General features: G+C 48.0%; 2 protein-coding genes across 2 annotated transcripts in view; both read right to left on the bottom strand.

The window, feature by feature from the left end:
- Window positions 1-3428: 3428 nt before the first annotated feature.
- On the bottom strand, window positions 3429-4340 carry LOC147011852 (actin, alpha skeletal muscle). The gene is made up of 2 exons (XM_085857265.1): window positions 4136-4340; window positions 3429-3892 (listed from the first exon to the last, which is right to left on the bottom strand). The coding sequence occupies exons 1-2, from the start codon at window positions 4313-4315 to the stop codon at window positions 3749-3751; spliced, it is 324 nt and encodes a 107-aa protein (XP_085713391.1). The 5' UTR covers window positions 4316-4340; the 3' UTR covers window positions 3429-3748.
- A 13153-nt stretch (window positions 4341-17493) lies between these two features.
- Window positions 17494-24410, bottom strand: part of LOC147011851 (actin, alpha skeletal muscle-like) — an 18769-nt gene continuing 11852 nt past the window's right edge. Inside the window, exons 4-7 of the mRNA XM_085857263.1 lie at window positions 20015-20176; window positions 18854-19045; window positions 18199-18380; window positions 17494-17955 (exon numbers count right to left, since the gene is read on the bottom strand). Of these exons, the coding sequence (XP_085713389.1) occupies window positions 17812-17955; window positions 18199-18380; window positions 18854-19045; window positions 20015-20176 (680 nt within the window). The 3' untranslated portion in view covers window positions 17494-17811. The remainder of the gene's footprint in view (window positions 17956-18198; window positions 18381-18853; window positions 19046-20014; window positions 20177-24410) is intronic.

The raw sequence follows: 24410 nt of genomic DNA, 5'->3' as shown, positions 1-24410 counted from the left end.
CCACCTTGTTGTGATCGTTGTCCTCCTGAAGGATTCTAACTGGTCGATTGTGGAATCTTATTTGACTTCAGACAGAGTTTAACGTTTGTCCGATTTGATTATAAAAATCCTACAAAAACCCTATCGACACTGATAAAACTGATGTCCACACAAGTCCTTCCTTGTGAAACAATTTATTTCCTAATTATACACCATACACTTCTCACCCTTGTACAATGAACTTAAGAATCCCCATTGATTGCAATATTATTTGGTTCTATTTCATTTATTCTTACTTTAGTTAACAGTTAGACCAACCCGATTCAATTCACTTCTACATTACATCAGAGAGTTTTATTCGAACTTGGTACTTGGTCAGTTCCATGGAGTATGAGCCACTGAGAAACTATACTTCCTCACGTGCTCGTACTCCAAACTTTTAGATTTCAAAGCATTTTATACTTCCATGAGAGAGAGGTTGGGGGATATTCACCCAGACTGTAGACGTGTCCTTTAGACGAAAAGACACTTCGTACATTTTCTAAGCAAAGGTTCATTTGTCAGCTCGGTCACTCTGCTCCAGAACAACACATTTCTTATCATTTAGGGCAAAAGTCTTTTGGCCAGAAATGACAGCCAATTCAATTTGCAGCATAGAAGTTACATTTATGAAACTCCATTTGTTGCAATTTAAAATACATTAATATAAATTTTTCCCCCACACTGGGGAGGGTATTACAAGCCTCCACCATTTGTAGTTCAGATTCTCTATGTAAATGTGTATTGTGTAGTGTATCCTCCAGGTGGGGGAGGGTATTACAAGCCTCCACCATTTGTAGTTTAGATTCTCTATGTAAATGTGTATGGTGTAGTGCCTCCTCCAGGTGGGGGAGGGTATTACAAGCCTCCACCATTTGTAGTTTAGATTCTCTATGTAAATGTGTATGGTGTAGTGCCGCCTCCAGGTGGGGGAAGGTATTACAAGCCTCCACCATTTGTCGTTCAGATTCTCTATGTAAATGTGTATGGTGTAGTGCCGCCTCCAGGTGGGGGAAGGTATTACAAGCCTCCACCATTTGTAGTTTAGATTCTCTATGTAAATGTGTATTGTGTAGTGTATCCTCCAGGTGGGGGAGGGTATTACAAGCCTCCACCATTTACAGTTCAGTCTTCCTGTGTCCCCACGTTGTCCAGCGCAATGAGGTGTTTTGAATTATAAGCTGTAGATATGTTTTTACTTCATATATGTACTCGGGTTATATATTTTGACAATCGAGGGCTGCACGTTGCTTATACACCGCCCAGATAACGGTATGCGTCAGAAGAACGTGTTGCATGCTTGGAACAGGATCGCCCGTCATGCAGGTCCTCTGCGAGTTCATGTTTATGTGAGGTTTTCATTTGATGACAAATGCATTGTTTTGATGGGAATATTTAATGTTGAGATTTGACAACATTATTCCATTTTGTGAAGGATTATATTGAAGTGTTACAAATCACAAGATTGTTTTGATCGTTTGCTAACAGAGGATATTGTTTCAGTAAATGTGTTTAAATGATTGAGAAAAACTGCAGTGGTTTGGACGGCTGGCTTAAGATGTTTGGATCTTGAGTTCAACCCCCCCCTGCCATTGAATTAACACCAGGTGGGTTGACTCAGCCCATCATCTTTCTGAGGTCAGCAAAATGAGTACCAGCTTTCTAGTAACAGAGGATACACCTGTGCTTCCAGAAATGATGCAAGCATCAGTCACAGGCTGTATATAAATAAATAAATCGACTAAGGTCTGTACACTGTCGACAGAGAGACAGAGACAGAGACAGAGACAGAGTCAAAGTGAACCAATTACCTTAACCCTGCTTTTACTTGGTGCGAGTGGGCTAATAATCTAGAAGTTGTTGCACAGTCAGACTGTAATGGATCTTACTGTCTTTGAGGATCAAGATATCAAATTTGTTTTAAACAAAGAAGGGGCAGCACCAAATAAACCCACAAATTAAAGGTCACCGTTACATGGTGATCAGGTACCCTCACCTGGGATCAGACCAATCGAGTAGTCAAATGTGTGACTGGTTTTAAGCGTTGATGTGAAATCTTTGAAGATGAACCCACATCAGGAAGACCCCCCCCTCCATGTCAAGGCACTCACCATGGAAGATCCCTGTGTTAAGGTTGGTTTGTGGATCGAATATCCACAAACCCAGTGATTTCTCAAGGCAGCGTTTTCCCTCTCATTCATTCACACTTGGACATGTCCAAGGTCATGGGAGGATGGGTCTCCCTATAAACGTTATCACTTACAATGCAAACCCTGGAGAGCGTATGCAAAGGTTGTTGTTTTTCGTATAAAAGGTCAAGGCTCATGGAAGAGCGAGAACTCGAAACGGATCAGGACGCAAAAGAGCAAAAGGAACGTTCGAGAGAGAGAGACAGACAGAGACAGACAGACACAGACAGAGACACCAACAGCAGGGTTTAACGATAAAATAGAAGGAGACTTGGATAAATAATTGGTGTTGGGAGGAATGAGAGGGAGGGGAGCATCCATGGGTTAGGGGGTGAGGGGGTGGGGAGTAAACGGGGGTATAAAAGGTCATGGTTTTGGATGGGGGATAATCTGAGATGGTGGTGAACAGCTGTCTTGAAGACTTGGAGGGAAGCATGAGATTGAAGAGACTGAGGAAATTGGTTCCACAGGTGAGGGGAAAAAAAGAGGAGGTGAGCAGTGATGCTGGATTTAGGTAGCTTCATCAAGAAGGGGGTTAAAAGTGTAAGCCTTATAGAAACCTGAGGGGGGGGGGGGTGCAGGAGGGTGTGGATAAAGCACCGAAAGAGCAGAAGGTGCAAGACCATAAAGGAGGTGGTAGAAGACAGCGAGATGACCTACTTGTCTGCGATGGCCAAGTGACAGACCCGTAGACTTAGCTTCATCGCGGGAGATTCCAGTGATAATCTCGAAGATCTTGGTTCCCACTGGGTCAAGCTGAGCAAGATGTGAAGGTTCAGCTTAGTGAGTACTACATAAAACCATTTTATCTCACTTCAAATTCAAAGACAATACTTGAACCCAGATCTTTCATCTTGTGTATTTATTTATCCGACTGTCCGTTTGTCGCAGGTTGACAAAAAATAAGCATACCAACCACGAGCACATAAAAGGACAATTTGGGACAATTTGGGAGGACATAAAAGGACAATTATATTTTCAGATAATCGTTGAAGTTGGCAGGTTCTTATGTCTGTTCAATGGGGAAGGTGATTGGGGCAGGAATTTGTAATTTGTTCAGCATGCCGGTGATAACTCGCCGACGGCATGCACACATGCCTCACCCTGCCTGCGAAACACCCGCTGGCAGTTTATGGCTGCGTCAGGATTCAAACTCAGGCTGGATAGCTCTGCTATCCTTCCAGCCCAGACGGATCTAGGGAGGAAAATACGAGACAGAGCTTTGGTAAAATGTCACGCCATTTTATTCTTCGAATCCACACGGGTAATTGCGATACAAATATTCAACTTCATTTCCAATAACCTCGCTTACAAAACCGTTCACAAATTATTATTCAAGGAGGACAAATCCAAATTGTACATGATAATCGATTTTATCAATTTCCAAAACACAAGAGCCATTTGGACCAGCTGATCCAAGTGCTGGTTGACAAGTTACATAAATTTCCCATCACTGGTGGTGGGGAGAAAGGGAGGGCAGGCGTGGGGATGTGGGGGATTTCTCCCTCTATCATCGTAAGCTAACAGCCATAACGCATTGCTCAGAAGCATTTTCGGTGCACGATGGATGGTCCAGCCTCGTCATATTCCTCCTTGGTGATCCACATCTGCTGGAAGGTCGACAGCGAAGCGAGGATGGAGCCGCCGATCCACACCGAGTACTTCCTCTCAGGAGGGGCAATTATCTGTGGGGAAGGCCACGGTCACCACACACGTCTTAACCCACGTTCGCACGATCTAGTTATTAACAGGTAAGTCATAGATTCGAGATTTCTTCAATTCTGAAGGTTGATAAGACGAGCACCAAAAATGGATGGGAGGGTCGAGGAACAGCAACAAGTTTGAAATGTGAAAGGTGTCCATTATCCAGGAATAAAACCAATCCCACTCGACAAACACAAGGGTGTTGTTGCTTTCTGCCGTCGTACTTTTATCTTCATGGTGCTGGGAGCGAGCGCCGTGATCTCTTTCTGCATGCGGTCGGCGATGCCCGGATACATGGTTGTGCCTCCAGAGAGGACGTTGTTGGCGTACAGGTCCTTGCGAATGTCGATGTCACATTTCATGATGCTGTTGTATGTTGTTTCGTGGATTCCTGCCGACTCCATTCCTGGTGGTATAGAGGGGGTAAGTAAACAAATTATAACCTTGGTGGTGGCCTCACGGTTAAGATGGTTGGTTTCGGACCTTAAGGTACTGAGTTCAAGCATCAGCCATGACAAAATAACACCAGGTGGGTTGACAGTCTGTCATCCTGAAGTTGGAAAAAAGTGTACCAGCTTGCTGGGAAAAGTGAGCTGGTCGAGTAACCTGTGTCGAAGTGGCGACCCACCTGCGATTGTGCCCCCGTAGGCAATGAAACTGCCTCGGCAGCCTTTTGTGTCTGATGCCACAAGGATGATCATCCATCCACTCAAGTAAATTAATGAAAAATCTCTTTTATCCCGCAGGTGCTCAATAGTGAACCAATAGTTTAAGCGAGAGGCGCTTGTTGAAAGCCCCGGGGTAGTTTAAGAGTTAATGGTTAGGGTAGATTAGGAGATGTACCCCTCCGCACCATCCATCCCCTCGCTCTCGTTGTGGGCTGCTGGACCCACTTTGTGTTAAGATCGCTGAACTCTGGGGGGGCCATTCTGAGGCTTCGTTGGGCCTCGGCACAGGACGCTAGCTCTCCCTTATTCCCCTCCGGGAAGGGAACGTAGGGGTTGGGAGTAGGCTCGGTGACAGGATAGGTTAGCCGAACAAGGACAGTACAGGGGGTTAGGGGACGATTTATAGTGGGGAAGTAAAAAAAAAAAAAAAAAAAGTTGGGGCTAAATTGGGTTTTACAAATTAAGGGAGTGGGTATGTACAGTGACAGGCAAAGGCGATAGGTGGGAGGGAGACAGGTAGGTAGGTCTGAGCCCGCCTTCCGAGTGGCCAGCACCACCGCACTCCCTCCACCAACCTCCACTGAACGGCAAAGGCTGGCCAACTTCATCGGCAGCTGTTGTGTGCTGCAAGGCCTGTACCGGCCGGATCGTCTGCAGCTGTTTGCTGCAAGGCCTGTACCGTCCGGATCGTCTGCAGCTGTTTTCTGCAAGGCCTGTGCCGGCCAGTTCATCTGCCGGCTGTGTTTGCCTGCAGCGGCCTTGTTCTGCAGGCTGTGTTTGCCTGAGCACCTTTGCCATGCCATGCCCACTGCCCCTGTTCACCAGCCCCGTTCAATTTTTGCTTTGCCCCCCCCCCCTGTTAATTGCCATGTGCGCCAGGATCAGAAAGCAACAGTTTGCAAGCTGCGAGAACTGCCCTGTTGGCAGCTACAACACGGGCCTGCAGTGGCGGCCCGTGCACCGTGTTTGCGTCCATCCATTCATCCATCCATTTGTTGTGTTCATTGCGTGTGCCACTTGAGCTGGCACGGAGACTGCGTTTGTGCAGCCCATGCACCGTTGTGGTTCACTGCGTTCAGTTCAAAAGGGAAGGCCTTGGACTGCGTGTGAGCAGTCGGCCACGTTCCTGTCACCTGCATTGTTTGAGCCAGAGACTGCATGTGAGCAGCCTGGCTCCCTGCTAACTGCTTTCTTTTTGCAGAGTCCATTGATCCTGGGCCATGGTTTAGTGTAAAATTTGTAAGTTAAGGTTAAGATGTACTGTACATATGAGTGCGCCCCCGGCATGTCTGTCTTAGCCCCGGCAATTTTATTTAAGTCGTCCGTGTGAGTGGGTCTGTTTAGGTAGTTACTCAGCCCTCAGGTTATTTATTTTGGGGACACGAATACCATGAATGTCGCACTCAGGGATCCGTAGGTAAAATGTACTAGGGGAAAACTACACATGATGGCACATGAAAATTTGAAGACTCGGGACGAGTCTGTAAAAAGGGGAGGGGTTAGTGTTGTGGTTGACGAAATTCGCAAACCACCATTCAGGTCCCGTAGGTGAGATATCTCTGTAAGTATATGTGTAGTTAGGCCCAAACCCATTGTTTAGAGGGAATAAATGTCATTCATTCGGGCTGCGACCCTTCAGGATAGCCGTTTTTCTTTTACTATCTTTATTTTGGACCAGCCGCCATTACTACCACCACAACCACCACCAACCACGTCTCAACAGCCATCACACAACAACCACCAACCGCAACGCCGCTTCACAACCACAGCCACGACCCTTGCCGTCACATCTCGCTCTCGCAACCATCGCATCACCGCCATTCCCGCGCCGCTTGTGGACACCGATCCTGGACTCGTACAGGGCGCGCACCGAGCAGCGGGTGCAAAAACACCAGCCTTTCCGAAGAAATCGGATCAAAAATCATTCACGCCCACTTCTGTTCCGTCCTATCAGCGAGCGTGGGCGATTTGGCCCCCGCCTCCAGGTGCGTCGGAGTATAATCGCTATATGCAGATTCGCGGATCAAAATCATTCACGCCCACTTTTCCTCTGTCCAATGGGGAGTCAGCCAGAGGTGAAGGGTCGAAGGTGAAGGAGCCGAAGCTCCGGGGGCTATAAAGGGCCGCGTTTGCTCGCCAAAAAGGCAGTTGAGTTGGAAAGAGTTGAGAGTTTCTGAGAAGAGGAAAGCAGTTGGACGGAGTTGAGAAGAGTGGAGAGTTGGAGAGTTGTGGCGGCGGCGAAGGCAGTCGAGAGGGCGCCGTGTCAGAGTCGGGGAGCTGCGGAGAGGGGAGGCCGGTAACGCGACTGAGGTCGCGGTGGAGACGCCGTCGCGGGACCCAAGCCAGCGAGATATCCTCATTCCCCCCGAGCATCAACAACCCCCTCCTGTTTCCCCCCCGCGCTGAGATAGTGTAATGGGGGCCCGTTCCCACCCCTTTCCAGGCAGTGCCAGCGAGGCCCGCGGAGTCGGGGCGCCACCGCCATCTTGCGGCTCATCACCAGACGGGTAGGCTCGACGCTGTCTCGGCCCCAGGCCCGTCTGCCCCCTTGTAGTTGAGGGTGGTCCCTTTTTCTTTTGCTTTGAGTATATGTGTTGTCGGCGCCATCTGTGAAGTAAAACTGTATAAGTGTTGCCGTGTGCTCGGTAGTCGGTAGTAGATCTGCATTGTTGCATTTGCTTTTTGTGCAGAATTGTGTGTTTCTTCTACTTTTGCATTTGCTTTTGGTGTATAATTGTATATGTGTGCTTTCCGTTTGCCGCGGAATAAATGTGCTTCATATTGAACTGTTTTTCCCGTTTCGCTTCGTCTTTTCCTTTATTGAATCTCCATCTTACTTCACGTAAAGGGTTGGTCGTGGGCTAAATACGCCCAATAATTAATCGAACCGTCGAGGTTGACGATAACACCGCCGGTTATCCCGATAGTACGGAACGGGTCGCTAAAGTGGCCCGTGTCCGAAGTCGACCTGCGACGAGGTGCGACGCCCGGTCTACCCTCCGTGTGGGTACTTAGGTAGGTCGAATTTGGCGAGCAACCCTATCCCACGCGGGGGCCGATTGGCACGATCGTGGTGAGGCCGAAAGGCCCACCCGTGACTTGTTCCCGGCGTTAGTCCGAGAGGGTCACGATGGGATTGTCCGTCCGGTGGGCGACGTGCCGCGATTCGAGTTACGTGGCCGTTCGCACGCCGCGGGCGCGAATCCGCAACAATATCATATAATTAATAGGCTGCCGCCAACGATTTAAATCATAACCGCACTAGAAATCAGTGTCAACATCACCATCATACCGAAGAAAAAAAAACCAGGGAGTCTGGAACACTGACGCTAACCATTACCATGACGTGTTTCGACTTATGAGTAACTTACAAGTAACGTGTGTGGACGTGTGTCAATGATCGCGTAACGTGCCTACAACACGTTACTCATAGGTTAGAAATAAGTTTTGGGTACGTTAAACATTACCTCGACGTGTTTCAACTTATGATTAACTTACAAGTAACGTGTGTCAACGATCTTATAACGTGCCTACAACTTATGGCCAGCGAAGCGGAACTTGTGAGTCATACGCTGGCATAAGTCGTAAAATTTCAAGCATGCTAAAATTTGAGGACAACCACAAAGTACAACGATGAAAGCCAGCATACTACGATGTATGGCAATTTTTTTTTAGCGTTCTCTCAATTTTTCCAAAACTTACCCATAACGTATTCGACGTGTGCCAGCGTTTTGGACAAATTTTTCAAAAATCGGCAAAAGCTGGCTAAAACGTCAAGGTGTGACTGGGCCTTAATCAAGTATTGCATGATGCGCATGCACTGAAAATGTATCTCTTGTACCGTCGTACACGACTACTGATACAGATAGACATTTGCATTTCGACTGCAGCGCTGTGTTGCTTCAATTTCTCTTCCAAAGGAGCCTCTTTGCTCACCTATAGTGGAATTTTCAGGTGAGAAAAGTTCATCCAGCCATTGTTTATCAGAGGTGAATGTGTAATTAGTGTCAAGGGTCCTCAAAAGGTGGATCGTGGTCCACATCCGGACCGCAGGCATCGTCAGCCCAGACCCCGTGAAAAAAACCAAAACGAATCCAAATCCCCAATGAAAAAACCTCTGGCTTTTATCTTGATTTCAGACCAACTTGATAAATGATAAACGCTGGAAGGGATTCATGGAGGAGGTGATTGTCAGGTTTCGATTTTTATCTACTTAGCAAGGAAATCCGATAAAGAGGCCATTCGGCCCAATATTCCTGTGCTATAACAACACTGTTTGGTTGAGCGAGCCCCGGAATCATTATCGTAGTCCTACGTTGAGCCCTCTCCATCGTAGCAATGTCCTTCAGATGTGTTGATCAAAACTGCACACGATATTCAGTCATTAAGCATAACAAGGTCACGAAAATTCACCCGTTGAGCAGTTCTGTTCACTGTGGAGCTCACGTCACCCAACTCATCGCTTCCAAAGCCCTGCAAACCTCACCATTCGTAATAAACACCCTCGAGCATCTTCAGGAGCTTGGCAACCTCGACAACAGCTCTGGAAAATTCAAACACCTGGACTTGAATATTCACACCGAAGAATATTCTCCACCATTTCCATTCACATCAATTTGCCCAACGCGTTGGTTTACTCGTTCCCATGCAGTTCAATATGTCTTGGAGAACTATGAGGATGTTCTGTGGCCACACAAACATTGTCTGCAGCCTCGTAGAAATTGTCCACGGGAACCCAAACCTTTTCTGTGGCCTCGTAAACTTTGTCAGCAGCCACCTGAACCATGTCTGTGGCCACGCAAACTTTGCTTGTGGCCGCCGAAACTTTGTCCGAGGCTACCTGACCCTTCTCCACAGCCGCCCCCATCTTGTCGGAAGATGCACAATTGGATGCGGCCTTGGAAATGTTGGCCGTGGCCTCCCACACATCTGCGGCCATGCAAACATTGCCCACAGCAGCCAACACCTTGTCCGTGGCTGCCCAAACTTTGTCCGTGGCCACCCACACCTTGTTAATGGCCATGCACACCTTATCCATGCCCATGCACACCTCGTCTGAGGCTGCCAAAAACATTGTCCATGACTGCCAACACCTTGTCCGCAGCTACCCACACCTTGTCCGCTGCCATCCAGGCCTTGACTTCGGTCACAGAGATATGCGTGGCCTCACAAGCGTTGTCCTCGTCCAACCACTCATTGTCCGCAGCCGCCAAAGCATTGTCTACGGTCACCAAAACCTTGTCCGTGGCCGTCCACTGCTTGTCTGCGGCCGCTCACGCATTGTGCTCGTTGCTAAAACCTTGTCCATGTCTGGCCACTCTTTGTCTGCAGCCACCCACACCTTGTCTGCATCTTTGCAAAATGTCTGCAGCCACCCAAACTGTGTTCCTGGCCATGCAAACTTTGTCCGCGATCGTCCAAACTTTGTCCCTGTCCACTCATCCCTTTTCCGCAGCTGCCTTCACCTTGTCTGCAGCGACACAATCGTATGCGGCATTGCAAATGTTTGCTACGACCAGCAACATCTTGTCCACAGCTGCCTACACCTTGTCTGTGACCTCGCAAACATTTCCCACTGCAGCCGACACCTTGTCAGCCGCTTCTCAAATGATGTGAGGTCAAAGTCTCCCTCTATCTTGGCCTTCAACTCTGCTGTTGTTGTTCCCTCTCTCCTCTGTTCCTTTTATGCTCCACCATTTATAGTTCAGATTCTCCATGTAAATATGTATCGTGTAGTGCCTCCTCCAGGTGGGAGAGGGTATTACAAGCCTCCACGATTTCCAGTTCAGATTCTCTATGAAAATATGTATGGTGTCGCACCTCCTCCAGGTGGAGGAATGTATTACAAGCCTCCACCATTTATAGTTCAGATTGTCTATGTAAATGTGTATGGTGTAGCACCTCCTCCAGGTGGGGGAGGGTATTACAAGCTCCACCATTTGTAGTTCAGATTCTCTATGTAAATGTGTATGGTGTAGTGCCTCCTCCAGGTGGGGGAAGGTATTACAAGCCTCCACCATTTATAGTTCAGATTCTCTATGTAAATGTGTATGGTGTAGCACCTCCTCCAGGTTGCGGAGGGTATTACAAGCCTCCACCATTTATAGTTCAGATTCTCTATGTAAATGTGTATGGTGTAGTGCCTCCTCCAGGTGGGGGAAGGTATTACAAGCCTCCACCATTTATAGTTCAGATTCTCTATGTAAATGTGTATGGTGTAGTGCCTCCTCCAGGTGGGGGAAGGTATTACAAGCCTCCACCATTTATAGTTCAGATTCTCTATGTAAATGTGTATGGTGTAGCACCTCCTCCAGGTTGCGGAGGGTAATACAAGCTCCACCATTTATAGTTCAGATTCTCTATGTAAATGTGTATGGTGTAGCACCTCCTCCAGGTTGCGGAGGGTAATACAAGCTCCACCATTTATAGTTCAGATTCTCTATGTAAATGTGTATGGTGTAGCACCTCCTCCAGGTTGCGGAGGGTAATACAAGCTCCACCATTTATAGTTCAGATTCTCTATGTAAATGTGTATGGTGTAGTGCCTCCTCCAGGTGGGGGAGGGTATTACAATCTTCCACCATTTGTCGTTCAGATTCTCTATGTAAATGTGTATGGTGTAGTGCCACCTCCAGGTGGGGGAGGGTATTACAAGCCTCCACCATTTGTCGTTCAGATTCTCTATGTAAATGTGTATGGTGTAGTGCCACCTCCAGGTGGGGGAGGGTATTACAAGCCTCCACCATTTATAGTTCAGATTGTCTATGTAAATGTGTATGGTGCAGTGTATCCTCCAGGTGGGGGAGGGTATTACAAGCCTCCACCATTTGTAGTTCAGATTCTCTATGTAAATGTGTATGGTGTAGTGCCTCCTCCAGGTGGGGGAGGGTATTACAATCCTCCACCATTTGTCGTTCAGATTCTCTATGTAAATGTGTATGGTGTAGTGCCTCCTCCAGGTGGGGGAGGGTATTACAAGCCTCCACCATTTATAGTTCAGATTGTCTATGTAAATGTGTATGGTGCAGTGTATCCTCCAGGTGGGGGAGGGTATTACAATCCTCCACCATTTGTCGTTCAGATTCTCTATGTAAATGTGTATGGTGTAGTGCCACCTCCAGGTGGGGGAGGGTATTACAAGCCTCCACCATTTGTCGTTCAGATTCTCTATGTAAATGTGTATGGTGTAGTGCCACCTCCAGGTGGGGGAGGGTATTACAAGCCTCCACCATTTATAGTTCAGATTGTCTATGTAAATGTGTATGGTGCAGTGTATCCTCCAGGTGGGGGAGGGTATTACAAGCCTCCACCATTTGTAGTTCAGATTCTCTATGTAAATGTGTATGGTGTAGTGCCACCTCCAGGTTGCGGAGGGTATTACAAGCCTCCACCATTTGTCGTTCAGATTCTCTATGCAAATGTGTATGGTGTAGTGCCACCTCCAGGTGGGGGAGGGTATTACAAGCCTCCACCATTTATAGTTCAGATTGTCTATGTAAATGTGTATGGTGCAGTGTATCCTCCAGGTGGGGGAAGGTATTACAAGCCTCCACCATTTACAGTTCAGTCTTCCTGTGTCCCCACGTTGTCCAGCGCAATGAGGTGTTTTGAATTATAAGCTGTAGATATGTTTTTACTTCATATATGTACTCGGGTTATATATTTTGACGATCGAGGGCTGCACGTTGCTTATACACTGCCCAGATAACGGTATGCGTCAGAAGAACGTGTTGCATGCTTGGAACAGGATCGCCCGTCATGCAGGTCCTCTGCGAGTTCATGTTTATGTGAGGTTTTCATTTGATGACAAATGCATTGTTTTGATGGGAATATTTAATGTTGAGATTTGACAACATTATTCCATTTTGTGAAGGATTATATTGAAGTGTTACAAATCACAAGATTGTTTTGATCGTTTGCTAACAGAGGATATTGTTTCAGTAAATGTGTTTAAATGATTGAGAAAAACTGCAGTGGTTTGGACGGCTGGCTTAAGATGTTTGGATCTTGAGTTCAACCCCCCCCCCCCCTGCCATTGAATTAACGCCAGGTGGGTTGACTCAGCCCATCATCTTTCTGAGGTCAGCAAAATGAGTACCAGCTTTCTAGTAACAGAGTATACACCTGTGCTTCCAGAAATGATGCAAGCATCAGTCACAGGCTGCATATAAATAAATAAATCGACTAAGGTCTGTACACTGTCGACAGAGACACACAGACACACAGACAGACAGACAGACAGACAGACAGACAGACAGACAGACAGACAGACAGACAGAGTCAAAGTGAACCAATTACCTTAACCCTGCTTTTACTTGGTGCGAGTGGGCTAATAATCTAGAAGTTGTTGCACAGTCAGACTGTAATGGATCTTACTGTCTTTGAGGATCAAGATATCAAATTTGTTTTAAACAAAGAAGGGGCAGCACCAAATAAACCCACAAAGGTTGCCACTGACAAACCAGACATTATCTGCCTAACAGAAACTTTCCTCTCCCAAGACGTGTCTGACTCCCAAGTATCTCTCCCCGGTTACTCCCTCTTACGGTATGACAGACCTGAGCCTCGTCCTGGTGGAGGTGTTGCTCTCTTCATCAAAGACTCTATTCCTCACTCTCCATGCACTGCTCTCACTCCCCCACACCCCCAGGAATACCTCTGGCTTCGGCTTCCCCTCCACTCCCACCTCATGTTTATATGTGTACTGTACCGTCCACTGAACAGTGATGACTCCATCTACATCTCACTATCCGAAAACATGGACCATCTTCTATCTTCTCATCCAAACTCTCTCTTCCTCTTATGTGGTGACTTCAATTGTCATCACGCCAGTTGGCTAGGTGTGGGTACCTCTCTCACCTGCCATGGCACCTCAGCAAAAGCTTTCTGCGACTCATTGGGACTGACTCAATCGGTCAACTTCCCGACCCGGATCTCAACCAATGGTACTCCATCTCTTCTGGATCTGATTTTGACAAATTTCCCTGACAATATCTGCTGCTCTTCCTTCGCTCCAATTGGTTCTTCTGACCACGTCCTTGTTAAAGTGGACATCTCTCTGGCTGATATCAGAGAACCACCTCACCGCCGTCGAGTCTGGCATTTCACTCAAGCCGACTGGCAGGGTCTCCGAGCAGCCATCAAACTTACAGACTGGTCTCCTATCACTACTTTCTCAAACATCAACTCATCCTGGGAATTCTTTCAAAGAAACTTGCTCTCCCTCATGCACAGATTTATCCCTCTCGTGTTCAGTTGTCTTACCCTTCCTCCCGCCCTTGGTTTACTGAAGCTTGTGGTGAGGCAGTTGTCCTGAAACAACTTGCCTTTGCCTCATGGAAAGCAAACCCAACTGAGGGCAATCTCAGTTCTTTCCACAAAGCTCGGAACAAGTGTGTATCTACCCTCAGGAGAGCCAGAAAACAACATCTTTCTCATCTCAAGTCTGAACTCTCAAACCTCTCTCCCTCCTCAAAATCCTGGTGGCGTTTAATCAAATCTGTTTCTGGTGTATGTTCCCCCTCCATCCCCTCCCTTACCTCAAATGGCCGCACTGCTGATTCCACACGTGATAAAGCTGAATGTCTAAACTCGGTGTTTGCAGCTAAATCTTGTGTCCTAAACCCATCACTATCTCTACCCACTTTACCCAGTCGCACCCAACTGTCCCTGGACTCTGTATCCTTTTCTCCTGACAAGGTGGAGAGCTTGCTTTCAAACCTCGAGTCAGATTCTGCAACCGGTCCAGACGGCATCAGCCCACGTGTCCTCAAAGCCTGCTCTTCTGCTCTTGCTCACCCTCTCTCTGTTCTATTCACCCTCTCATTTGCCCAAGGTCATCTGCCATCTGCTTGGAAATCTGCTAACATCACTGCCCTGCATAAAAAGGGTGCAAAAACAGATCCCTGTAACTACAGACCAATCAGCCTTCTCCCAATCATCAGCAAGGTGATGGAATCCATCATCGCTTCAGACATGAAATCCTTCCTCTTCTCCAATGGCTTAATTTCCAATCATCAATTTGGTTTCAGACCAGGTCACTCTACCCTGGATATGCTGCCTCTGCTCTCCCATCAATGGATGGAGGTCCTCAATGCCAGACAGGAAATCCGAGCCGTATCCCTGGACATATCACGTGCTTTTGACACAGTCTGGCACCCTGCCCTACTCACCAAACTCTCTTCCCATGGTATTCAAGGCCATCTCCACTCATGGCTCGCAGACTTCCTCTCCTGTCGCAGTCAACGTGTGGCCCTAAATGGAGTTCTTTCATCCCCTCTTCCTGTGCAGGCTGGAGTTCCTCAAGGTAGCGTTCTGGGCCCTGTTCTTTTTCTGGTTTTCATCAATGATCTCTCGGACTCTCTGGAAAATCCTCTATTTCTCTTTGCCGACGACTCCACCCTCTGCCGTACCATCTGTCATCCCTCAGACCGGCAAGTAGCAGCTTCTTCACTCACTGCAGATCTGGATAAAATCACAAACTGGTCCAACACGTGGAACATGTCTTTCAATCCAGACAAATCTCACACTCACTATGTCTCTTCGAAAGGACCGTTTACAAACCCCCCCATCCACTTTCTCAACAATCCTCTGGAAGAAGTCTTTTCTTTCAAGCTTCTAGGTCTCACTATCTGCCATGACCTTTCCTGGGAAAGTCACATTTCCAACCTCGCCTCAAAAGCCAGTCGCCGACTGGGAATCCTCCGTCGTGCTAAGTCCTTCCTCGGCCCTCTTGAGCTCCTGACCACTTACAAAGCTTTTGTCCGTAGCCTGATGGAGTACTGCTCTCCCCTCTGGGCTGGTGCTCCTGCCTCCAACCTTTCTCGGCTTCACGCTGTCGAAACCAGGGCTTTTAAGATCATCGGCATCTCCCGCAATGAAGCTGAGTCTTTGGGCCTCTCACTCAATCACCGCAGGTTGGTCGGTGGTCTTTCTGTCTTCTACCGACTCCTCTCCAGCCTTGCCCCCCCCCTGCTCTCTCTGCGATTTGTCCCCACCACATTTCCACAGGGCGCTCAAGGTCCGCCAACAACCTCCTTCTGGTAAAACTACCAAAATCAAAAATCACTGCTCATCTTCACTCTTTCATTCCTCTTTTTTCCCGCCTTTGGAATAAACTTCCTCACTCTATTCTTTCCCATTCTTCCCTCCAGGCTTTCAAAACAGCTGTTCACCACCACCTCTTATCTTCCCCCATCCAAATCCTCGATCTTTTCTACCCCCGATAATCCACCCAAGCCCACTTCCTTCATTTCTCCTGCTTTCCTTCCTGAAAGTCCCTGTAATGTCTATCTTCTCTTCGCCATGTTCCCCATCCCATCCCCATCCCTCTCCCTTCCACAGTTCACCTAATGTGTCTGTTCCCCACTGTTTTGTCCCTTCCACTCCCGCCCCTCTTGTCTCATGCCTCCTTGCTGTGAGTTGTGTGTTAGCTCTCATACGAGCCTCGACCAAGGTATACAAAAAAAAAAAAAAATTAAAGGTCACCGTTACATGGTGATCAGGTACCCTCACCTGGGATCAGACCAATCCAGTAGCCAAATGTGTGACTGGTTTTAAGCGTTGATGTGAAATCTTTGAAGATGAACCCACATCAGGAAGACCCCCCCTCCATGTCAAGGCACTCACCATGGAAGATCCCTGTGTTAAGGTTGGTTTGTGGATCGAATATCCACAAACCCAGTGATTTCTCAAGGCAGCGTTTTCCCTCTCATTCATTCACACTTGGACATGTCCAAGGTCTTGGGAGGATGGGTCTCCCTATAAACGTTAGCACTTACAATGCAAACCCTGGAGAGCGTATGCAAAGCTTGTTGTTTTTCGTATAAAAGGTCAAGGCTCATGGAAGAGCGAGAACTCGAAACGGATCAGGACGCAAAAGAGCAAAAGGAACGTTCGAGAGAGAGAGACAGACAGACACAGACAGACACCAACAGCAGGGTTTAACGATAAAATAGAGGGAGACTTGGATAAATAATTGGTGTTGGGAGGAATGAGAGGGAGGGGAGCATCCATGGGTTAGGAGGTGAGGGGGTGGGGAGTAAACGGGGGTATAAAAGATCATGGTTTTGGATGGGAGATAATCTGAGATGGTGGTGAACAGCTGTCTTGAAGACTTGGAGGGAAGCACGAGATTGAAGAGACTGAGGAAATTGGTTCCACAGGTGAGGGGAAAAAAAGAGGAGGTGAGCAGTGATGCTGGATTTAGGTAGCTTCATCAAGAAGGGGGTTAAAAGTGTAAGCCTTATAGAAACCTGAGGGGGGGGGTGCAGGAGGGTGTGGATAAAGCACCGAAAGAGCAGAAGGTGCAAGACCATAAAGGAGGTGGTAGAAGACAGCGAGATGACCTACTTGTCTGCGATGGCCAAGTGACAGACCCGTAGACTTAGCTTCATCGCGGGAGATTCCAGTGATAATCTCGAAGATCTTGGTTCCCACTGGGTCAAGCTGAGCAAGATGTGAAGGTTCAGCTTAGTGAGTACTACATTAAACCATTTTATCTCACTTCAAATTCAAAGACAATACTTGAACCCAGATCTTTCATCTTGTGTATTTATTTATCCGACTGTCCGTTTGTCGCAGGTTGACAAGAAATAAGCATACCAACCACGAGCACATAAAAGGACAATTTGGGACAATTTGGGAGGACATAAAAGGACAATTATATTTTCAGATAATCGTTGAAGTTGGCAGGTTCTTATGTCTGTTCAATGGGGAAGGTGATTGGGGCAGGAATTTGTAATTTGTTCAGCATGCCGGTGATAACTCGCCGACGGCATGCACACATGCCTCACCCTGCCTGCGAAACACCCGCTGGCAGTTTATGGCTGCGTCAGGATTCAAACTCAGGCTGGATAGCTCTAAGCTATCCTTCCAGCCCAGACGGATCTAGGGAGGAAAATACGAGACAGAGCTTTGGTAAAATGTCACGCCATTTTATTCTTCGAATCCACACGGGTAATTGCGATACAAATATTCAACTTCATTTCCAATAACCTCGCTTACAAAACCGTTCACAAATTATTATTCAAGGAGGACAAATCCAAATTGTACATGATAATCGATTTTATCAATTTCCAAAACACAAGAGCCATTTGGACCAGCTGATCCAAGTGCTGGTTGACAAGTTACAAATTTCCCATCACTGGTGGTGGGGAGAAAGGGAGGGCAGGCGTGGGGATGTGGGGGATTTCTCCCTCTATCATCGTAAGCTAACAGCCATAACGCATTGCTCAGAAGCATTTTCGGTGCACGATGGATGGTCCAGCCTCGTCATATTCCTCCTTGGTGATCCACATCTGCTGGAAGGTCGACAGCGAAGCGAGGATGGAGCCGCCGATCCACACCGAGTACTTCCTCTCAGGAGGGGCAATTATCTGTGGGGAAGGCCACGGTCACCACACACGTCTTAACCCACGTTCGCACGATCTAGTTATTAACAGGTAAGTCATAGATTCGAGATTTCTTCAATTCTGAAGGTTGATAAGACGAGCACCAAAAATGGATGGGAGGGTCGAGGAACAGCAACAAGTTTGAAATGTGAAAGGTGTCCATTATCCAGGAATAAAACCAATCCCACTCGACAAACACAAGGGTGTTGTTGCTTTCTGCCGTCGTACTTTTATCTTCATGGTGCTGGGAGCGAGCGCCGTGATCTCTTTCTGCATGCGGTCGGCGATGCCCGGATACATGGTTGTGCCTCCAGAGAGGACGTTGTTGGCGTACAGGTCCTTGCGAATGTCGATGTCACATTTCATGATGCTGTTGTATGTTGTTTCGTGGATTCCTGCCGACTCCATTCCTGGTGGTATAGAGGGGGTAAGTAAACAAATTATAACCTTGGTGGTGGCCTCACGGTTAAGATGGTTGGTTTCGGACCTTAAGGTACTGAGTTCAAGCATCAGCCATGACAAAATAACACCAGGTGGGTTGACAGTCTGTCATCCTGAAGTTGGAAAAAAGTGTACCAGCTTGCTGGGAAAAGTGAGCTGGTCGAGTAACCTGTGTCGAAGTGGCGACCCACCTGCGATTGTGCCCCCGTAGGCAATGAAACTGCCTCGGCAGCCTTTTGTGTCTGATGCCACAAGGATGATCATCCATCCACTCAAGTAAATTAATGAAAAATCTCTTTTATCCCAATTGGGGCAATGATCTCGGTGTATAAGAAATACATGGTGGTGTCTGTGTGAGCGCAACGTAGTCTGTCGGACAAGACGTACTATGGAAACGATGGCATAATTGAAATTGACCATTGCGATAAGGTGGTGATCGTACCGATGAAAGACGGTTGGAAGAGGGTCTCAGGGCACCGGAAGCGCTCGTTCCCAATCGTTATGACCTGTCCGTCTGGAAGTTCGTAGCTTTTCTCCAATGATGAAGAAGTAGCCGCCGTCGCCATTTCGTTCTCGAAGTCCAGTGCGACGTAGCAAAGTTTTTCTTTGATATCTCGTACAATTTCACGCTCAGCTGTGGGTGGTGGGGAATGAGCACTGGTAAGAGAGATGTTTGTATTAAAATTATAAACGGCTAAGACCTGAAGTCCAACGGGATTTGACATGTCAAGCCAGGGTTCAATTTTCGCTCGACCCGACTATAAACTGTCGGATTGGTGTTTTGCAGGTATGGAGTAAGTTGCACCGGAAGGTGTGCCATCCCTCGGATGGACATTGAAGTTAAACTGGGGTCCCATCTACTAGCATTAGTTGGTGGTGGTGAAAGACCCCACGGAGCTATTCGTGAAGAGTAGGCCAGTCATCACTGGCACCCTGAACAAATTGTAAATTCTTGCCCAGGTCATCTTCATTGAAACCTCAAGTTGGTCAGCCAGTTCATGAAATAGTTGGGGCCAAAAACTTCCCCCTGGCTGGCCCCACAAAAAGGTGGGAATAATTGGGTAGTCATTGTAGTACTACCCTAAGGCTTGCAACGGAGCACATACCTGCAGCATGTGTATAACAAGGACATTGGAAAATCGTGAATGAATCAACATGGGATTTGATTTGAACCTGATATTCCTATAAACATGAGCCAAGTGCTCAGATGGGAGCACCAAACACAGTCAACTCAGTCGATTGGGAGAACTCAAGTGACAAAAAACTAATATGTTTTTTTCAAAGACCAATGAAGGTAGGTCGAGTGATTTTCTTACCTGTGCTGGATAAATTTGGGGAAACGAACCTGACTCGGCATTACAGGCTGAATTACTAGGCCTGATTAAGCTGCAGTTGTGAATTCCCTTAAAAAATAATAATTCCATCTCAGGCTCAGTTTATGAATGACAAAATGATCAAATTACATTGCCAGAAGAACCTCAAAGGAATTTAACGTAAGAGGTATTAAACACATCTTTAAAAACGTTCGTAAACCTCAAACGTTACTGGAGAAATGATTTCTGAGACCATAACCGTATTTTAAACATCATTACAGATTTCTCACCGGTGGTGACGAAGGAGTATCCACGTTCGGTGAGGATTTTCATGAGGTAATCTGTGAGGTCACGTCCTGCCAGGTCGAGGCGCATGATGGCGTGGGGCAGTGCATATCCTTCATAGATGGGAACGTTGTGTGTGACGCCATCGCCAGAGTCCAGCACAATACCTTTTGAGAAGTGGTGAACAGAAAGAATAACTACCAAGTACAGGTAGGTTCAAAGTACACCGCCCCCATGTTAAATAAATAAATAAAGAACATACCCTCCAGTGAGCGACATTGACGGGCACCTTCGGCGCCCGTCGATGCCGCCGTGCAGTACATGGTGACGGAATTGGGAGGGAGCGATGTATCAAACAAGAGTATCAAAAGATTAGGGTCGATTCGAAGATGTTTCCCAGATGAGAAAGAAAATGAAGAAGTAATTAATAAATCTATAATAACTCATTAATTAATTGATTAATCAAAAAATATCAAATACAGTTTTTGCCAAAGCAAATCTTCACTTTTGTCCCCAAATTTCAGCTTTCTAGCTCAAAGGATGGCTGAGATATCACCCGGACAAACAAGAAAACAAACAAACAGAGGGAACACTGAGTACGCCCTTGCGGCACACATCATCGCGGGCCCCTTTGGTGCCTTTTCGGTTGGGGCTTTTGCTATTCCACGTGGGACCTTTGCTCTTCCACGTGAGACCTTTGCTCTTTGAAGTGGGGCCTTTGCTATTCCACATGGGACCTTCGCTATTCCACGTGAGACCTTTGCTCTTCCACGTGGGGCCTTTGCTCTTCCACGTGGGGCCTTTGCTATTCCACGTGGGGCCTTTGCTCTTCCACGTGGGACCTTTGCTCTTCCACGTGGGACCTTTGCTCTTCCACGTGGGACCTTTGCTCTTCCACGTGGGACCTTTGCTCTTCCACGTGGGACCTTTGCTCTTCCACGTGGGACCTTTGCTCTTCCACGTGGGACCTTTGCTCTTCCACGTGGGACCTTTGCTCTTCCACGTGGGACCTTTGCTCTTCCACGTGGGACCTTTGCTCTTCCACGTGGGACCTTTGCTCTTCCACGTGGGACCTTTGCTCTTCCACGTGGGACCTTTGCTCTTCCACGTGGGACCTTTGCTCTTCCGCGTGGGGCCTTTGCTCTTCCGCGTAGGGCCTTTGCTCTTCCGCGTAGGGCCTTTGCTATTCCACGTGGGGCCTTTGCTATTCCACGTGGGACCTTTGCTATTCCACGTGAGACCTTTGCTCTTTGAAGTGGGGCCTTTGCTATTCCACATGGGACCTTCGCTATTCCACGTGAGACCTTCGCTATTGCACGTGGGACCTTCGCTCTTCCACGTGGGACCTTCGCTCTTCCACGTGGGGCCTTCGCTCTTCCACGTGGGGCCTTTGCTCTTCCACGTGGGGCCTTTGCTCTTCCACGTGGGGCCTTTGCTCTTCCACGTGGGGCCTTTGCTCTTCCACGTGGGGCCTTTGCTCTTCCACGTGGGGCCTTTGCGATTCCACGTGGGGCCTTTGCTCTTCCACGTGGGGCCTTTGCTCTTCCACGTGGGGCCTTTGCTCTTCCACGTGGGGCCTTTGCTCTTCCACGTGGGGCCTTTGCTCTTCCGCGTAGGGCCTTTGCTATTCCACGTGGGGCCTTTGCTATTCCACGTGGGACCTTTGCTATTCCACGTGAGACCTTTGCTCTTTGAAGTGGGGCCTTTGCTATTCCACATGGGACCTTCGCTATTCCACGTGAGACCTTCGCTATTGCACGTGGGACCTTCGCTCTTCCACGTGGGACCTTCGCTCTTCCACGTGGGGCCTTCGCTCTTCCACGTGGGGCCTTTGCTCTTCCACGTGGGGCCTTTGCTCTTCCACGTGGGGCCTTTGCTCTTCCACGTGGGGCCTTTGCTCTTCCACGTGGGGCCTTTGCGATTCCACGTGGGGCCTTTGCTCTTCCACGTGGGGCCTTTGCTCTTCCACGTGGGGCCTTTGCTCTTCCACGTGGGGCCTTTGCTCTTCCACGTGGGGCCTTTGCTCTTCCACGTGGGGCCTTTGCTCTTCCACGTGGGACCTTTGCTCTTCCACGTGGGACCTTTGCTCTTCCACGTGGGACCTTTGCTCTTCCGCGTGGGACCTTTGCTCTTCCGCGTGGGACCTTTGCTCTTCCGCGTGGGACCTTTGCTCTTCCGCGTGGGACCTTTGCTCTTCCGCGTGGGACCTTTGCTCTTCCGCGTGGGACCTTTGCTCTTCCGCGTGGGACCTTTGCTCTTCCGCGTGGGACCTTTGCTCTTCCGCGTGGGACCTTTGCTCTTCCGCGTGGGACCTTTGCTCTTCCGCGTGGGACCTTTGCTCTTCCGCGTGCGACCTTTGCTCTTCCGCGTGGGACCTTTGCTCTTCCGCGTGGGACCTTTGCTCTTCCGCGTGGGACCTTTGCTCTTCCGCGTGGGACCTTTGCTCTTCCGCGTGGGACCTTTGCTCTTCCGCGTGGGACCTTTGCTCTTCCGCGTGGGACCTTTGCTCTTCCGCGTGGGACCTTTGCTCTTCCGCGTGGGACCTTTGCTCTTCCGCGTGGGACCTTTGCTCTTCCGCGTGGGACCTTTGCTCTTCCGCGTGGGACCTTTGCTCTTCCGCGTGGGACCTTTGCTCTTCCGCGTGGGACCTTTGCTCTTCCGCGTGGGACCTTTGCTCTTCCGCGTGGGACCTTTGCTCTTCCGCGTGGGACCTTTGCTCTTCCGCGTGGGACCTTTGCTCTTCCGCGTGGGGCCTTTGCTCTTCCGCGTGGGGCCTTTGCTATTCCACGTGAGACCTTTGCTCTTTGAAGTGGGGCCTTTGCTATTCCACATGGGACCTTTGCTCTTCCATGTAGGAACTTTGCTCTTCCACGTGGGGCCTTTGCTCTTCCCCGTGGGACCTTTGCTCTTCCACATGGGACCTTTGCTATTCCACGTGGTGCCTTTGCTATTCCACTTGGGACTTTTTTTTTTTACCATGTGGGGCTTTACCATATGCTCCAGCACCTTCAGAAAGTATTCCCACCCCTCGACTTTTGTTACATTTTGTTGTGTTTCAGCCTGAATTTAAAATTGATTAAATTTTAATTTTTTGTCACCATTATACACAATATACCCCATAATGACAAAGTAAAAACATATTTTTAGACATTTTTACAAATTTACTCAAGATGAAATACAGAAATATTTCATTCACATAAGTATTTACTGCCATGAGTCAATACTCTGTAGAAGCACCTATGGCAGCGATTATAGCTTCGAGTCTTCTTGGGTATGTCTGTATCAGCTTTGCACATCTGGATTTGGGGATTTTCTCCCATTCTTCCTTGCAGATTTGCTAAAGCTCTGTCAAGTTGGATGGGGAATGTCTATGAACAGTGATCTTCAAGTCTTTCCACAGATTCTCAATGGAATTCAAATCTGGGCTTTGGCTGGGTCACTCAAGGACTTTCACATTCCTGTTCTGAAACCATTCCAGTGTTGCTTTGGCTGTATGCCTGGGGTCATTGTCCTGTTGGAACGTAAATCTTCACCGCAGTGTAAGGTCTTTTGCACTCTGAAGCAGGTTCTCCTCAAGGATTTTCCTGTATTTGGCTCCATTCATTGTTCCCTCTATCTTTACAAGTCTCCCAGTCCCTGTTGCTGAAAAACATCCCCATAGCATGATGCTGCCACCACCATGCCTCACAGTAGGGATGGTGTTCGATGGGTGAAGAGCTGTGCTCGGTTTCCGCAAGACGTAGTGTTTTGCATTCAGGCCAAAGAGTTCAATTTTAGTCTCATGAGACCACAGAATTGTTTAGCTCATGCTATCAGAGTCTTTAACGTGCCTTTTTGCAAACTTCATGCGTGCTGTCATGTGCATTTTTTTTCAGGAGTGGCTTCCGTCTGGGCACTCTCTAATAAAGCCTAGATCTGAAAGTGCTGCAGAGATTGTTGGCCTTCCGGCAGGTTCTCCCATCTCAGCCAAGGAACTCTAGTTCTGTCAGAGTGGTCATTGGGTTATTGGTCATCTCCCTGGCCAAGGTACTTCTTGCCCGGTTGCTCAGTTTTGTCAGACGGCCAGCTCGAGGAAGAATCTGGGTAGATCCATATTCTTTCCATTTCCTAATGATGGAGCTCACTGTGCTCTTGGGAACTTTCAATACTCTGGAAATTGTTTTATACCCTTCCCCAGATCTTTGCCTCCTCAGAATTCTATCTCAGAGTTCTGTGGACAGTTCCTTGGACTTTATGGTGGAGTTTCTGCTCTGACACGCTGTCATCTGTGGGACCTTATCGAGAAAGGTGTGTTTCTTTCTAAAATCATGTTAAATAAATTGAATTGGCCACAGGTGGACTCAATTCAGGTTGTCAAGACTTCTCAAGGATGATCAAAAGAAATTGGATGCACCTGAACTC

This window comes from Eptatretus burgeri, chromosome 15 (genome assembly GCF_056783735.1).
Source record: "Eptatretus burgeri isolate ZD-2024b chromosome 15, Ebu_testis_v1, whole genome shotgun sequence".
Lineage (NCBI taxonomy): Eukaryota > Metazoa > Chordata > Myxini > Myxiniformes > Myxinidae > Eptatretus > Eptatretus burgeri.
This window is presented reverse-complemented; position numbering and strand designations above follow the sequence as displayed.